Source organism: Pituophis catenifer, unplaced genomic scaffold (genome assembly GCF_029215685.1).
Source record: "Pituophis catenifer annectens isolate HBS135680 unplaced genomic scaffold, rPitCat1.0.hap2 SCAF_11, whole genome shotgun sequence".
NCBI lineage: Eukaryota > Metazoa > Chordata > Lepidosauria > Squamata > Colubridae > Pituophis > Pituophis catenifer.
The window spans coordinates 25,692,364-25,710,106 of NW_027256891.1; the positions used below are offsets into that span (position 1 = coordinate 25,692,364).

At 44.5% G+C, this 17,743-nt stretch overlaps 1 protein-coding gene across 1 annotated transcript in view; it reads right to left on the bottom strand.

Moving 5' to 3' along the window:
• AFF2 (ALF transcription elongation factor 2) overlaps positions 1–17,743 on the bottom strand; it is a 159,473-nt gene that overhangs the window by 62,308 nt on the left and 79,422 nt on the right. The window contains 2 exon segments of the mRNA XM_070951779.1: positions 4,675–4,799; positions 5,917–5,968. Coding sequence (XP_070807880.1) covers positions 4,675–4,799; positions 5,917–5,968 — 177 coding nt within the window.

Below are 17,743 nucleotides of genomic sequence, written 5' to 3' on the forward strand. Positions count from 1 at the left end.
AGGTGGCATGCATAGTCATATCAGTGGGGCACACCAGTTCAGGTCCTTTTTCATTTTTCAGGCCTTCTGAGCCCACCAGAACTAGGGAAACAGGCTGTATCCTGCCTCCGGAGGGCTTGGGGTGGGAGTGGGGAAGGCCCATTTTTTTTCCTCACCTGGTTCCAGATCCTCTCTGGAGGATCCATGTGGGGAGGATGAAAACAGCCTTCCCCACCCACCACCTTCTTCTAGAGAGGCTCTGGAGGCTGGGGACAGCAAAAAACGTCACTTCCTGTCCAAACGGGAGTTGGGAAATGGGCCATTTCAGGCCTCCGGAGGGCCTCCGAGCGGGTGGGGAAGGCTGTTTTCGCCCTCCCCAGATGCATAAAGAGGATCTGGAGCCAGGTGAGAAAGAAAAACGGGCCTACCAGGCCATCACGTGCCAGGAGCGGGGTGGAAGGGGGGTTCTGCGCAGGGCGGGGTGCATAGAATTATGGGTGTGGTCACGCATGAACCTCCCCTGCTCCCCCCTCCTGGCACACGATGGCAAAAAGGTTCACCATCACGGGTATAGGGTTTCCTGCCTCAGCAGAAGGTTGGACTAGAAGACCTCTAAGGTCCCTTCCAATTCTATGATTCTACGTTCTATGTTACTAATCAGAAGGCATATGATCTTTGATGAAAAATACTTTGCAAGACTCAGCGTTTCCCATTCAGCAACAGTGAAAGTGAAATGGGGAGATAACACTCTGAAGGACAGACACCCGCCTGAAGTGATCCTTCAGACGTTAACAGAGTGACATACACCGGCTGCTAATTTCGACTCTCAAAATGTGCATTAAGATAATGAAAGTAATTGAAAAATGGGGAGCAGCTTGAGATAGGCAATTGGGCCACTTTGCTGGGTAATTTCCGTATGGTTTTATCTTTATGGTGATAGGTTCCTGTCTTTCCTCCTCTCTCACATCAGCTTCGAGGGAAACACTGTTGTGATAGGATTGTCCCAAAAATTCTGTGGGGCGACTTCAGCGGAAAACACAACTCCACAAACTCAGCAAGACAAATAAAACTGAACGCATGTCCTCTCCTGAGAAAGCCAACATTCTCTGCAATGAACACACTCTTTAAAGAGATCATCATCTTCTTTTAAGGTAAAGGTAAAGGTTCCCCTCGTACATATGTGCTAGTCATTCCCGACTCTAGGGGGCGGTGCTCATCTCTGTTTCAAAGCCGAAGAGCCAGCGCTGTCCGAAGACGTCTCCATGGTCATGTGGCCGGCATGACTCAACGCCAAAGGCGCAAGGAACGCTGTTACCTTCCCACCAAAGGTGGTTCCTATTTTTCTACTTGCAGTTTTTACCTGCTTTCGAACTGCTAGGTTGGCAGAAGCTGGGACAAGTAACGGGAGCTCGCCCCATTACGCGGGCACTAGGGATTCGAACCGCTGAACGGCCAACCTTTCAATCCCACCCCACTCCTGGGGGAAGGATATTGCAAAATCTCCATTCCCATCCCACTCCTGGGGGAAGGATATTGCAAAATCCCCATTCCCACCTCACTCTGGGGCCAGCCAGAGGTGGTATTTGCTGGTTTTTCCGAACTGCTCAAAATTTCCGCTACCGGTTCGCCAGAACCTGTCAGAACCTGCTGGATTTCACCCCTGCGACTACCTCTTCCAATGTGAAACCTTTTTCAAGAGAAGGAGCAGATAAGCTCCATCTCAAGAGGACAAGGGAACAACCCAAGAGGACAAGGGAACGTGTTTTTGAAGCCTCCCCCCCCCTGACTGTCATTTGACAGCTGTGGTTTGTGTGTCTGTTACTGCTTGACGAGAAAAGAGAGCCAAGAGTTAAAACCTGTTATCAGCAGACACTGGTGCTCTGAGCTGACACTCACTTAGTTGCCCTTAGATTCTCCTTTATGATCAAGCTCTACTTTATTGAACTTCTCCGGGGAATTCAGAGCAGTCCTCCTGCCTCTCTTTCCTTCTCTCAATCAATGGAGAATTCTCCAGCGAGAAAAGGCGAGGGGAAGGGGGAAAAAAATGACATTGCTGCGTGAGAGATGAGAGAGAGAGAGAGAGAGAGCTTTGCTGGCTGTTATCGACATAAAAAAGCTTTGGTTATAACATTCCTACGAAGGGCTAGGGAGCTTTGTTTTTGTTCCTGGTTTCATTTATTTATTTATTTTTAAAAAGGCAGCTTATTGACCCCACAATCTGGGTCCTCATTTTACCTACCTTAGAAAGGATGGAAGGCTGAGTCAACCTTGAGCCTGGTGAGAATTGAACTTGCAGTAATTGCAGGCAGCTGGACTCTAGTACTACCTTTTAACAATAGCATTAGTCTGCTGCACTACTCAGGCTCCTGAGTGGCGCAGGAGCTTAACAATACACTGTCTTTTCCTGTTGGTGTTGAACATCTATAGCTGTTGTCTACGTGGGATCTAACCTTCAGGGTCTTCAATTAAGCTAATTTTGGTTTCCAGGAAAACCACAAGGTTCGTGGTCTTTTGCCCTTCCCCAAAATTTCCAGGTTGAACTTCGACATGCTCAAAAAAAAAGAAAAAGAATTTCTGGGACCTAATCAACATTTCTTCAGATGATTCAGCCCTTTGCTAGCAAAACAAGAGGACTTCCCCTTTTAAAAAGGAATTTATTCTATTTATAGCGACATCATTATCCCTAAGCCTCCAATGAAGCTCAGTGGCAAGTAAACAGCTTTGCATTCAAATACTCTATCAAAGTTTATTGATAGTTGGTTTCACTCTCATCCATCTGATTTGTCCCCCATCTCCCCCACCCCAATCGCCTTGAGGAGCTGACCTTGTTCTCCTTGTGTGTTCACTATTGATGTCAGGACTGAGAAATGGCTTCTCAGCGCTTCTACTGATAACACAATAAATAGGTTGTGTGTTTCTCTTGTCTGGAAGGTAAACAGGTTTTTTTTTTTGGAGAGAGAGAGAGAGAGAGAGAAAGAGAGAGAGACAGAGAGGGAGAAAGACACACAGAGAGTAAGACAGAGAGAGGGAGAGAGAGAAAGAGAGAGAGAGAAAGAGAGGGAGAAAGACAGACACACAGAGAGAGACAGACAGAGAAAGAGAGAGAGAGGGAGGGAGGGAGAGAGAGGGAGGGAGAGAGAGAAAGACGCAGAAAGACAGAGGGAGGGAGAGAGAGGGAGGGAGAGAGATGGAGAGAGAGAAAGACAGACACAAAGAGAGAGACAGAGAGAGAGAAGGAGGGAGAGAGAGAAAGAGAGAGAGAAAGAAAGACAGACAGAGAGAGAGAGAGAGAGAGAAAGACACACAGAGAGTAAGACAGAGAGAGGGAGAGAGAGAAAGAGAGAGAGAGAAAGAGAGGGAGAAAGACAGACACACAGAGAGAGACAGACAGAGAGAGGGAAAGAGAGGGAGGGAGAGAGAGAGGGAGGGAGAGAGGAAGAGAGAGAGAGAAAGAGAGAGAGGGGGGGAGAAAGACACACAGAGAGAGAAAGACAAACACACACAGAGAGAAGATAGATACAAGGGAGTGAATGGGGAGAGGTTGTTATTGAAAGGTGAAATTTAAGATGGTTTCTTTTTTTCAAAAAAGGATGGTCTTAATTGCCAAAGAGCTAACTTTTAAGCAGAATTAAACACACACACAAACACACAAACTGTTGGCTGCAGAAATTCCCTCCTCTAAGAATTTAAAGAGAAGCAGCATTTAACCTCCCATATGCAAAGCCTCCCGGCGTTTAAATAATTCTTTTTGTTTTGTTTTGTTTTTTTGTTTGTTTGCAATTATCCAACCCAAACAGAGCAACGATAAATAAATATTCCGAGTCGATCGCTAACCTGCAGGAGGGTTTTTATGGAAATACGATCTGAGGGCCACATGTGTAAAAGACGATCATGTAAGCACAGCAGAGGAAGAGAGAAAAGGGGCAGATTTTTTTTTTTTTAAAAAAAATGCACTCCCGCCCTCCGTTCTGCCAAAAATGCAGAAAACAATGAAACGAACCAACTGAGGGGTATCTGAAGTTCCTGTGGTCCAAAAGCCAGCAATGTGCTTTAAATTAAGGGCAGACATTTCAAAGGTTAAGAGGGCTGTTTCTTAAAGCAGAAAGCAGAACAAAGAAGCGGAGAGAAGGAGGGGGAAAAAAATGGGAAGCCGTTATTGCTAAAAACACCAGAATCTGCTACACTTAACTGGGACCCAAAAAATCATCATCATCATCATCTTCTTAACCCAGCAACGAAAGGGTTTGAGTTATTCCTGCAAAGAATGTTGTGAGGCCGTGATGGCCTATGGCATGTGTGCCAGAGGTGGCATTTCTGTGGGCACACGCACCGTCGCCAGATAGTCTTCTGGTTTCTGGCGCACTGGAAGCTGGTCTTTGCAGGTGTCGGAGTGCCAAAAAATGTCCTGAAAATGTCCTGGAAAACAGCTTGGAAAATGGCCTAAAAAACGGGCCCAAAAATAGGCATGCGTGTGCTGGCTAGTTGGTTTTCGAGTTTCCAGTGCTCTGGCTTGCGCACATGGATGTGCACGCATGTTCCTGTTTGGGCACTCAGTGCCAAAAAGCTTCGCCGTCCCTGTTGTAAGGTATTGCTTTTCAGCCAGGGATGGTGGGTCTAAGAAACTCACTGTCTGCTGTGTCGATTACAACATCAACACAACGTCCTCAAGAGGTGCTAAGGGATCTCCAAGCTGACTAGATGGGACACGCCAGGAACTTAAGACGTGTGAAAATATCCCTTCGGATTGCTGCTGAAGGCTTCTTCGGTTTCGAAGTATGGAATTTCCCGTCAATCAGCTTTTGCAAACCCTTGGAAGGGTGCTACAAACCATCAGAAGGGGGATGGTAGTAACCTATGGAGGTGAGATTGACATTGGGAAAGGAGTGGAGATGCTCACCTTACAAAGCTCCCTTGATTTGCCCGTCTTGTCTATTTTGACACCTCCCAAAGTGTCAAAAGACACTTTTTCACAGCATGGGAGAACACAAACTGGAAATTTGAGAAGGTGAGTGAGTTTAAGGTAAAGGTATGCGCTAGTCGTTCCCGACTCTAGGGGGCGGTGCTCATCTCCGTTTCAAAGCCGAAGAGCCAGCGCTGTCCGAAGACATTTCCGTGGTCATGTGGTCGACGTGACTCAACGCCAAAGGCCCATGGAATGCTGTTACCTTCCCACCAAAGGTGGTCCCTATTTTTCTACTTGCATTTTTTTTACGTGCTTTCGAACTGCTGGGTTGGCAGAAACTGGGACAAGTCACGGGAGCTCACCCCGTTAAGCGGCACTAGGGATTCAAACCGCTGAACTGCCGACCTTTCAATTGACAAGCCCAGCATCTTAGCCACTGAGCCACCACATCCCATTTGCCCTTTATAAACCCCGAGCGAGGTTTATTAAGGGCAAATGATGCAAATGGGATTGTCTACTATTTTTTGTACTTTTTCTTGGATTTGCGGGGAATGGGGATGTAGGACAGTTCTGCTGATGGCCTCTATTTAACACGATACCCTTGAGTTTTCCTACGGAAGGGTGCCATTGACTTTTGACAGTTATGTCGCAAGGAGCTCCTGGAGCCACGCACAAATAATCAAGTTGGCTATCTCTGGCTCTGAGACCACAGCTTGCCCATAAGTGCCATCGGAAATCCAAAACTGATGTCATAAAAGTTCCCAGGTAGGATGCTTTGGATGAGTTGCAAGAGGAACACAACATTAACCAGTGGGAGAAGTAAGTCACTTAGAAGGACAAAGCGAACCAAGGGACTCTTGGATAACAGAAGCTCCAAGAAGGCCCACAATGAGAGGGAAAATGCGAAATTAAGTGTGTCTATTTTGGCAGAAATGACAATCTTAATAAGGGATAATTGTGGTAAATACCGATGTTAGGGAAGCTACATTTGAAAAGCAAATGTTTGGAAGTTTGGGGTTTCTTAAAAAGCTTACCTGATCATTATCGTCTTCATCGCTGCTGAGTTTCAAGTCATCTTCAAGCATTCTTCGTAGGGAAAGAGAAAAAAAACAACAGGTTGCAAAGTTACGCAAGGTAGAACAAGCAACACCCCTCATTGCTGTTATAAAAAAGTAGGGTTATACTGATGTGGCAACAACTGGAGAGACATCCCATCGATGTCAACCAACTGAAGAAAAATATTAAAATATCAAGGATGACGAATTAGGGAGAAACAACCCTGTTGTAATTGGAGATATGGGTGCAAATATTCATCAAATATGCAATTTGTATCAGTATATCTATTTTTTGGAGATACCTCCATGAATTAAGATTTTTGGTTGGGTATTGGATCACTGAAGTCAACTTCCAATCAATTAGATGGTGGCATTCATATGGGTCACAACAACAGATCTCCAGTTCCTCAGTGTTAAACCTCCCTGGTTATTTGTGAAATGTGCATATAGTGCGTATAGTCAAGGCTATGGTTTTCCCAGTTGCAATGTATGGCTGTGAAAGTTGGACCACAAGAAAGCACCAAAGAATTCAGGCCTTTGAACTATAGTGCTGGAGAAGACTGCTCTGACTGCTCTTTAGAAGGCCAGATCCTGAAGATGAAATTCAAATATTTTGGCCACCTAATGAGAAGGAAGGACTCCCTGGAGAAGAGTCCAATGCTGGGAAAGATGGAGGGCAAAAGAAGAATGGACGGCAGAGAATGAGGTGGCTGGATGGAGTCACTGAAGCAGTTGGCGTGAGCTTAAATGGACTCCAGAGGATGGTAGAAGACAGGAAGGCCTGGAGGAATGTTGTCCATGGGGGTTGTGATGGGTCGGAGACGACTTCTCAACTAACAACAACAACAAAGTCATTCCTTCTTTGGTGAGCTCTGTTGTTAGGAGGCTCAGCTGCCCCAGAACATCAAGACCTGAAACAACTGACCTCCTAATCAATGAGATGCTTCTGTCAAATTTAAGCTTGTAAATAGGAGCTGAGATGGGAGATCTCATTTCCCCCCCTCCTTTCAAGACAAGACACCGTGAGGAAATATTAATTGTTCGCCCTTCTCGGATGCTGGGCCTGGAAAATCAGCTGCTCGAAACTGGCTTATCTAATTGCCATCTCTGTTTTGCTTCAGGGGGATCGGTCGCCTGTGAGGTTCATGGCAACAGATCACAGAACCACGATTGACCCTGATTGTTATCAGCGTGGTAGATTACACTCTTTTGCAAAGGCCAAGAGGCCTTCAGGATTCAGTTACTAAAACAACATGTAATTCAAAGGCTACATTGGGATAACAATAAACACTAGTGCCATTCAAAACCCCTTCCTTCCTTCCTTCCTTCCTTCCTTCCTTCCTTCCTTCCTTCCTTCCTTCCTTCCTTCCTTCCTTCTCCTTTCCCCTTCCTTCCTTTTTGCCTTCCTTTCTCCCTTTCCCCTTCCATTTCCCCCTTTCTCCCTCCTTCCTTCCTTCCTCCCTTCCTTTTCCTTTTCCCTTCTTTCCTTCCTCCCTTTCCCCTTCCCTTTTCCCCCTCCCCTTTCTCTTTTTCCTTCCTTCCTTTCTTCTTTCCTTCCTTCCTTCTGCCCCCTCCCTCCCCCCTTCCTCTTCCTTCCTTCCTACCTACCTTCTTCCCTCCTTTCTTTTTCCTTTTCCCTTCTTTCCTTCCTCCCTTTCCCCTTCCATTTCCCCCTCCCTTCTCCTTCTTCCTTTCTTCCTTCCGTCCCCTCCCCCTCCCTCCTTCCTTCCTTTTCCTTTCCTCTTCCATTTCTCCCTCCCCTTTCCCTTTCCCTTTCCCTCTCCCCTTTCCTCCTTCCTTCCTTCCTTCCTTCCGCCCCCTTTTAATCATTACTCCCCCTTCCCTTCCCTCTTCTCCCTTCTCCTGCCCTCCCCTTCTCTCCCCTTTCCCCCTTATGCAAAAGACCTGCCTTTTTCAAAGGAAACCTTTAATGAATCTATTTGGGTTGCTAAAAATATAGAGATCTAAGAAAAGGAAATGATTAAAAAAAAAAAAAAAGCCCTAAGGATTTTATTTCTTCATTCCATGCCCATTTTTATTCGTTTAACATACTAAACAGCCTTTCCTGACAAAGAAAAGATGGCCAATGGAAAGAAAGGGGGTGGGGGAGAGGGAATACGGGATGATTAATTCAGCCGAGTTGAAGAAGAGCTGGTGGAAGAACTCTTCTTAAATTGGCCAAAGGCTTGTCAAACAGAACTGGCCCAAGAGTTATCTTGTCTGAAGAGCAGGAGGGGGTGGGCTGTGCTGGGGGTGGGGGGTGGGAGAACGGGGTGGGCTGTTGAAATAATAAAACTGACTGTTGAGTTTCCCTTGCCTGTCCCTTTTTTTAAACTTCCTGAGCCAGCACTACTTAATCAAGAATGCAGCTCCTTCCTCCCTCTCTCTCTCTCTCTCTCTCTCTCTCTCTCTCTCTCTCTCTCTCTCTCTCTCTCTCTCTCTCTCTTCTGGCTCATTAATTTAACTAATCCAGAACTCAGCCAGAAGGCGGTGGCAGAGTCTGGTAACATTTGGAATAATTAAAAGGGAGCGGAATAAGATATTGATGGAATCCACTTTATTCTTGGACAAATTCGTGTGTGTGTGGAGTGGGGGCTGGAGGGGTTGAGAAGCTATAACCAGAATTAATTTGTCAGAGAGGAAATGGGTACAATTATGGGCATTATTAAATGGCTGCTATTCGGTATAATAAGGGGCATGGTGGCTCAGGGGCTAAGACGCTGAGCTTGTCGATCGAAAGGTCGGCAGTTCAGTGGTTCGAATCCCTAGTGCCGCTTAACGGGGTGAGCTCCCGTGACTTGTCCCAGCTTCTGCCAACCTAGCAGTTCGAAAGCACGTAAAAAATGCAAGTAGAAAAATAGGGACCACCTTTGGTGGGAAGGTAACAGCGTTCCGTGCGCCTTTGGCGTTGAGTCATGCCAGCCACATGACCACGGAGACGTCTTCGGACAGCGCTGTCTCTTCGGCTTTGAAACAGAGATGGGCACCACCCTTTAGAATTGGGAACGACTAGCACATATGTGCGATGGGAGCCTTTACCTTTACCTTTTATTCAGTATAATAATATCACCAGATTTGGGGAAAGACCTTGAACTGCAGAGGTCTGGCATTCAGAAGAGGTGGTTTTATTTATTTAATTTATATCCTGTTTCAAGGCAGATAGATAGTCTTTTCCTCCATCTATTTTTCTCCGGAACAACAGCCACAATTTATGAACGAGATTAAAATTAGAGAGGAAAAAGAATGATTCCATTCTTTTATGGACTTCCATGGTTGATGGCTAGTCTAGTGAAGAGAAGGACCAGGGGAGACAGGATAGCATCTTCCAATATTTGAGTGGCTGCCATAGAGAGGAGGGGAAGGTGTCAAGCTATTTTCCAAAGCATCTGAAGGCCAGATGAGGAATAATGGATGGAAACTGAACAAGGAGAGATTCAACCTAGAAATAAGGAGAAATTTCCTGACGGTGAGAGCAATCAACCCATGGAACAGACGTTGCCTTCAGAGGTCGGGGGAGCTTCATCACATCCCTACCAACTATGTTATTATTCTGTTATTATGTTAAGACAGAAAGGATAAATAGAAGCAAAGACTTCTGGGTTGTTGTTGTTTTTTTGAAAATTTAGCTTCATGCTAGCACAACCTCCTCTCTCCCCGCCCTTCTACACAATCCAAATGAGGATACAATCCATGCGTTCGCGATGCCATCAGCCCAGCATTTAAAACATTTATATTTGCTGGATATATTAAAGGAAAAGCGAAGGCAGGCAGCAAGGCTAAATGAAAAATGAAAACAAGCTGCTTTCTAAAGTGATCTCCGAGGATATTAAGAATTCACTTCATTTTCTATTTGTCTCTGACCCGGCCGACATAATTATTGAAAAATGCAGGTAGCTGTTTGTCTTGTCATCCATAACAAATGCATCAGATCCCTTGAAGGGGGCAACACCTTTCCCCCCTCTCCAAAGTCTAGGTTAGGAAGGACATTTTGCTCTCATGATTAGAGCGATGCCGTTTGTGCCCCCTGATTGTTGGCCACGTTCTCAATTTGCACCCTCCCATCTTCGGGCACGAAAGGCATTCATCGATCGGAAAGGATTTACTAAAAATTTGTTTTGTGTCAGCCTTGAATTTGTACCGTCCGGGCACGCCGAAGCTAGGGAAGGAGTGGAGCTCTCTTGGGAAGGGAGCTGAATCCAGAGGCTTGAAAAATCAAGAATTGGGTCTAATGGAAGAGATTTTAGGCTGGGAAGAGAGAGAAGGGGAGGGGAAGAGAGGAGAGGGGAGGGGAAGGGAAAGGAGGGGAGAGAAGTGGAGAGAGAAGGGAAGGAAGAGAAGAGAAGAAGAGGAGAGAGAAGAGAAGAAGAGGAGAGAGGAGAGAAGAAGCAGAAAGGAAAGAAAAGAGAAGAGGAGAAGGGAGGGGAGGGGAAGGGAGGGAAAGGCAAAAGGAAAGGGAAAAGGAGGGGAGAGGAGAATGGAGAGTGAAGAGAAAAAGAGGAGAGCGGAGTGGAGCGGAGCGGAGGGGAAAGGAGTGGAGGGGAAAGGAGCAGAGGGGAGGGGAGAGGAAGGGAGAGGAAAGGAGAGGAGAGGAGAGGAGAGGAGAGGAAAGGAAAGGAGAGGAGAGGGAGTTTTTCCTTCTGAAATAGTACCCCAACTTGTTAGTTATATTTCACAGACCTCTGACTAGTGCCTAAAGCAGTGGTGGATTGCTACCGGTTCACCCCAGTTTGGACGAACCGGTAGCGGTGGTGGTGGGAGGCTCCGCCCACCCGCCCAGATGCTTCTACAAAGCGTCACACATGCATGCAAGCGCGTGCGTGTGCCCACGAGTGAACCAATAGTGACAGGCTTTGAAACCTGCCCCTGGCCTAAAGCAATGTTTTTCAATTTCTGGAACTTTAAGATTTGTGGACTTCAGTTCCCAGAATTCCCCAGCCAATATTCTAGAACTTGTAGTCCAGACTGAGTGGGGAATTCTGGGAGTTGAAGTCCATACATCTCAAAGTTCCAGAGATTGAGAAACATTGGGCCTAGAGAGCGAGGGTGGGACAGTGATTAGGGCACCAGGCTAGACACCAGGAGACTGTGAGTTCTAGTTACACCTTGGGCAGGAAGTCAGTTGGGTGACCTTGAGCCAATCCCTTTTCTTTCAGCCCTAGGAAGGAGGCAATGCAAAACCACTTCTGAAAAACCTTGCCAAGAAAATGCCAGGGATTTACTCATGCAGTCTCGAGAAGTCACACGGCAACAGTTAGTGCCTAATTACGAGCGGTGTGTTACTTCTTCCCTTTTGCAGAGCTAAGAATTTAACAGCCTGTTGGGTCACCTTAGCGCATGTATACTAAGCTGATATTCTGTGTGGAAAATTGACGCCTATTCTTCAGTTTTTCATTCCTTTCCAAAATTTCCAAGAATGGATTTTCGCCGATTTGAAATGAACTGACCCGCCCAACTTGTTAAGAAAATGCCTCCTTCTCAAAGAAAGTCCTTTTAATTATGCCTAATTTATGGGGGAACTATATTAAAATCAATCTAAATATAGGCTGCATCACAGAATGAGAGAACTCGGCAGTTGAAAGCTACCGCACGGATTGTCTAGTCATTAATGACTGAACATGTGCAACAGTTGATGTGAATTAATCATGTTAATCGATTTAAATGTAATTAGTTGAACGGGTAAGACTGGAATTTGTGTTATACAAAACAATCAACGGCAATTAAAGTTATTGTGAAAATAGATAATGTTTTCAATGAATACGGCTGCTATTAAAAATAATTATCAGTATCTATATATGTTTACCATTTCCAACAACTATTTCCTACAAGAATTGCATAAAACTAGGGAAGGAGGGGAGATCCTAGCCTTGGGGTCTCAGAAGAGATGCAGAAGAATTCTGAGAAGATAGATTAGCCCTTTACAAAACATCACATGTGAGAATATCAACCTTGTAAAGTAGACCAGACAGGAAATATGACCAGATGAGCTACATTAACAGAATCCTGCAAAGCTGAAAGTATAAATCTCCCACCATCACCTTTGTAGCCTGAGAAATTAAGAGAGGATTCCTTTTGAGATGACTGCCCCAACCATTACAGGCTGTGCTGTCTCTTATCTGATCATTCTCTTGGCTGTCAGCCTTCTCCTTGCCTCCAAGATCTTTCCCACATAACACTATAGACAGTCATCCCTTGATCAAACTATTTGAGTCAGTTTTTAAACACATTTCCTTGGAGGTTTTCTACATTGCTCTTTTGAAAGAAAGAAAGAAAGAAGAAAGAAAGAAAGAAAGAAAGAAAGAAAGAAAGAAAGAAAGAAAGAAGAGAGAGAAGGAGGGAGGGAGGAAAGAAGGAAAAAAGGAAGGAAGGGAGGATGGAAAGCAAGCAAGCAAGGAAGGAAGGAAGAGGGAGGAAGGAAGGAAGAAAGAAAGAAAGAAAGAAAAGGAAAGAGAAAGAGAAAGAGAAAGAGAAAGAAAGAGGGAGGGAGGGAGGAAGGAAGAAAGAAAGAGAAAGAAAGAAAGAGAAAGAGAAAGAGAAAGAGAAAGAAAGAGGGAGGGAGGGAGGAAGAAAGAAAGAAAGAAAGAAAGAAAAGGAAAGGGAGGGAGGGAGGGAGGGAGGAAGGAAAGCAAGGAAGGAAGAAAGGAAGGAAAGAAAGAAAGGAAGGAAGGAAGGAAGAGGGAGGAAGGAAGGAAGGAAGGAAGGAAGACAAAGAAAGAGAGAAAGAAGGAAAGGAAGGAAGGAAGGAAGAAAAAGAAAGAGAAAGAAAGAAAGAAAGAAAGAAAGAAAGAAAGAAAGAAAGAAAGAAAGAAAGAGAGAAATAAAGAAACTCTTCTAAGGAAAATGGAAGTTTCAAGCATAAGTTGCCCATCAGGATCATTGTTGAGAGATTATATACCGATGTGTTTGATTAAGCCCGTTTCAAAATTCATTTTCTCTCCTCACCCTTCTGCTTGATTATTATTCCTTCTTCTTTTATATTAATTATCTTATGGGGGGGATAAATGTGATCCGTAAGAGAAACCAACACCCCCCCACCTCAAATGGTGTGTAGCACCGGCTCTTTGTGTACGGGAAAAGCAACCTACGCCTGAAATCCATCTCGGACGATTTGATATGAAAGACTGCCGATGCCCTTCTATTTACCTATTTATTTGCAAAGGGTTTTATTTCTCAGCCTCTTTTTCAAGACAACAGTCTTCTGAAGAGCCTTTCCTACTTCCTTTTTTTGCATCCTTCTAGCAAAAAAAAAAAAAAAAAAGAGGTATTTCTTGGATTCACATTTGAGAGACTCGTTTGAAAGACTGGGTCCAGACAAGCCAAGCCAAGCCAATGAGCTTTCAAAAGTTGCAACAAACGTTATTTAATCCCGCCCAGTTTCAGAAGACGGTGCTTTCTTTGGCCAATGGATTGGTGGTAGATCTTCTGTTGCTAAGAAACATTCCATTCTGTGTTGTCACACACAATCTGCCTTAGCACCATATCAGTAATTAGTGTAATTACAGCGGGTGCCAGGAACGTAACCCCTGTGGTTATCTATTAGATACCTCACAACCAGTGTGTGCTTCATTACTCATTTCTCCATATCATCTCCCAGTTCCAAAAGGATTATGCAAAGTGAATTCTCCAAAACACACCTCTTGAATCTCGGTGGCCAATATTTCCCATCTTTCAAAAATAACTATTTTATTTTTAGTCTCTCGCACACCCCAATCTCCAAGGAGTGCACACATGCAGTGGAATACAAAGTTCTCCTTTGGGTCTTCTGCAGGAGTGAAATCCAGCAGGTTCTAACAGGTTCTGGAGAACCGGTAGCGGAAATTTTGAGTAGTTCAGAGAACTGGCAAATACCACCTCTGGCTGGCCCCAGAGTGGGGTGGGAATGGGGATTTTGCAGTATCCTTCCCTTGGAGTGGGGTGAGAATGGGGATTTTGCAGTATCCTTCCCCAAAACACACACAACTGAAATATTGTTGAGTAAGTCTGGCAGGACCTTGGAGAGCTCCAAAGTTCTCAACTCATTCCAATGTTCATGCTACTAGTGACAGGAAGTTTTGAGTTTTGAGTACTCCCGCCCAGTTATGGGCCTCATAGGTAAGTCAGTAGTTTCACATTATTACACAGCTAATTTCACCTTTGTGTTCTGACCCCCTATGCTACCGTCCAATGGTCTTTCCAGTTGGCTGAAAGGACATTTAAAAAATCAGCCAGGAGTCTGACCTTTCTCTCACCCACTTTCTTACTCCTTATATTATTTTTCTTTGTTTGTGAGTGTGTGGGAGAGAGGGAAAGGGAGAGTGGGAGAGAGAAAAAGGAAGGGAGAGGGAGAGAGAGAGAGAGAGAGAGAAAGAGAGAGGGGGAGGGGGAGGGAGGGAGAGTAAGGAAGGAACAGGGAGAGGGAGAGGAGGAGAGAGAGCAAGAGAGAGAAAGGAAGGAACAGGGAGAGAGAGAGAGCGAAAGAGAGGGAGGGAGCGAGAGGGAGGGAGAGAAAGGAAGGAACAGGAAGAGGAAGAGGAGGAGAGAGGGAGAGAGAGAAAGGAAGGAACAGGGAGAGAGAGAAAGAGAGAGGGGGAGGGAGTGAGAGTAAGGAAGGAACAGGGAGAGGGAAAGGAGGAGAGAGAGCGAGAGAGGGAAAGGAAGGAACAGGGAGAGAGAGAGAGAGAAAGAGAGGGAGGGAGCGGAAGGGAGGGAGGGAGAGAAAGGAAGGAACAGGGAGAGAGAGAAAGAGAGAGAGGGAGGGAGAGGGAGGGAGAGAAAGGAAGGAACAGGGAGAGGGAGAGGAGTAGAGGGAGAGAGAGATAGAGAAAGGAAGAGGGACAGGGAGAGGGAGAAGGAGAGAAAGAAAGAGAGCAAGAAAGAGAGAAAGTTCTTGTGCTAAGAATGGCCAAATTGAATTTTGGATCAGCTGGTGAAGTCAATCTAAATATCGGATTTATTTATTTATTTATTTATTTATTTATTTATTTATTTACTTATTTATTTATTTGTTTGTTTATTTATGACCCCAAGGCCAAGCCACAACATTGAAATTCAGCAGCCCCTTTAACACATGCTATAAAATAAATCTTCCTATAAAATTAGCAATTCATCGGAAGCCCGAAATGGCTCGCAGGTTCGTTCACTGCTTTAGTAAGTTACGTCGTGCCTTATTTAGGAACGGCATATACAAATATCATTGGAGCAGAAGCCCAATTTTCTTTAAAAAAAAAAAAAAAGTATTGAGCTACTTTGTCTAAGGAGGCGAGGCGAGACCCATCTGCGGTAAACAATGTTCGACGAGAAGTGGACCTCCGGATTTCGTTCGGTCAAAAAAAAACATCATCCCCGTCATAACGGCTAATGGGAACAAATTTGATTAGATGTCTGCTGTCATTTCTACGATTCGAAGGCATTAGACTACATGCTGCGTTCTGCCTTGGTTTAATTTTGGCTTAGCTAGACGAGCGAAATCAAACATTGTGGTTTAATCAACAAATATGGCTTAACCAAGCCATCGCTTGGAGCCATGAACTGATTCCCTCCTGTCAATCTTTCTAAGATAAAGTTGACTTGGCATTCATAGCAAGAATTGCTAGAGAATGAGAAATAATTACACAGGGAATACAATCCCCTACTTCTCCCTATGTAATGTGAAAATAAAATAAACATGCTTAAAGATAAATGAAAACATATTTCTTCGGCTTTTTAGGACATGGAGTTTTATCTGGAGTCTTGCTTTCTTTGGCAGACTCCATAAATGTAATACTGCCTGATAACCTGATTGAAAAATTAGATCCTATTGTTTTATAAGGGGTTCCAGGCTGTCTGAGTAAATTTTTACCCCTAAAAAAAGCCAACGAGGGCTTGAATTTCCCCCAGGCAATTGAAACATTTTTTATTTTATTTTATTTTTAGGAAAATGTCGTTGGCTACAGACTCAAGTTCGTTCTACTCAGAATCCAGCATTCTCGTCCCTGTTTTGAATTATGGGTCTGAAGAAAAATCACAGCCCTCTCTTAAATATGTCTAAGGATGTACAGTACTCAGCTCTTACGATACATTCTGCAAAAATTAAGATTTTAAAAACCGTCTTCCTCCAAGCCCATTTGGGTTGAGGTTCAGAATGGCACATCGTTCCCTACATCTTCTCAAAAGCTTCTTTCCACCTTAATTCTGGGGTCCGTTTTGGTGAGCTAATGAAATATTTTGATACCTGCAGAATGGTATGATATGGCTATGCGTGCCACCTGTTTTGCACAGTATTTTTTCCCAGTCTATATTCTTAATTGAGTCCCTGAAGTGACTCATGGAGGATAAAACTACTTATGGCCATTAGTGACGATGGCTGTACGTTGCCTCTAAAACCGAGGCTGTGACACACCTTGCGATATTCTGGGAACCACAACAGGGGAGAACACTGCACTCATCTCTGACGTGTGGACTTTCCACAGATAATCTGTTCTGGGAAAAGAAGGCTAAACTCAGGAGGCCACTTATAAAGTTCTTCTCTTCTCTTCTCTTCTCTTCTCTTCTCTTCTCTTCTCTTCTCTTCTCTTCTCTTCTCTTCTCTTCTCTTCAGCTTGCCTTTTCAACCATTTCCCCCAACATAAGGTTCCAGGAATGGGTGTCCTCAAACCTTGGAAGAAAGCAGCCACGGAAACCCTATACTCCGCTTTCAGACTCAAAAAGGTCTCCAAGAACTTTGAGACCTAAACAAGGAGCGGCTCAAAACGATTTGACATCAAGAAATTAAAAGACACTTGCTCCTGGGGAGGAAAGCTATGGCAAATCTAGACAGCATACTAAAAAGCAGAGACATCGCCCTGCTAACAAAATGTGTATAGTCAAGGCTATGGTTTTCTCAGTTGCAATGGATGGCTGTGAAATTTGGACCATAAGAAAGGCTGAGCACCAAAGAATGGAGGCCTTTGAACCTCTGGTGCTGGAGAAGACTCCTGTGAGTCCCTTGGACTGCAAGGCCATCAAACCGGTCAGTCCTAGAGGAGATCAACCCTGACTGCTCTTTAGAAGGCCAGATCCTGAAGAGGAAACTCAAATACTTTGGCCACCTAAGGAGAAGGAAGGACTCATTGGAGAAGAGCTTAATACTGGAACAATGGACGAAAAAAGAAGAAGGGGACGGCAGAGAACGAGGTGGCTGGATGGAGTCACTGAAGCAGTCGGCGTGAGCTTAAATGGACTCCAGAGGGTGGTAGAGGACAGAAGTCCTAGAGGAACATTGTCCACAATGGGTCAGATATGACTTTGCAACTAACAACAACAACAAATATTGCTCTGGTCTATTCTTTCTGGCAACTGAGAAAAAATAATAATAATAATAAATTTCACAGTATTTTCAAATATTGCAGACACTTCCATCCACCTTGAAGAGGGAAAACATAAATCGATGCCCCATCTTCCCAATCCAATAAATCATTTCCAGCTAGATTCATTGTTCTTCCTACAAGGATTTGAAACCACCTTCGTTCCAGTGAAAAAACGGAGTCTCTTCTTTGTGTTTGTGGGTTGTTGTTGTTTTTTTTTTTTTTCAAACAAAATAAAAGGTTGGCCTTTGGCACCAGGAGATCATTGTCTTCGTTTTTTCTTTTCTTTTAATCGATCCCCTATCAGGAATGGATTGCCTTGTATCTGTCACCGGAGCATTTATTTGACAGAGATAGCTACTATTGAGACCACAAGTCTTCCCCGCGAGCCATTTAACCTGACAGCTCCACAATAGTCACTTTCTATCCATAGAAAAATGGTGATTTAGTAGTGATGGGAATGTAATAGAATTGCCCGGCCTGTCACTCAGCTTCCCATAAGTTCTCTT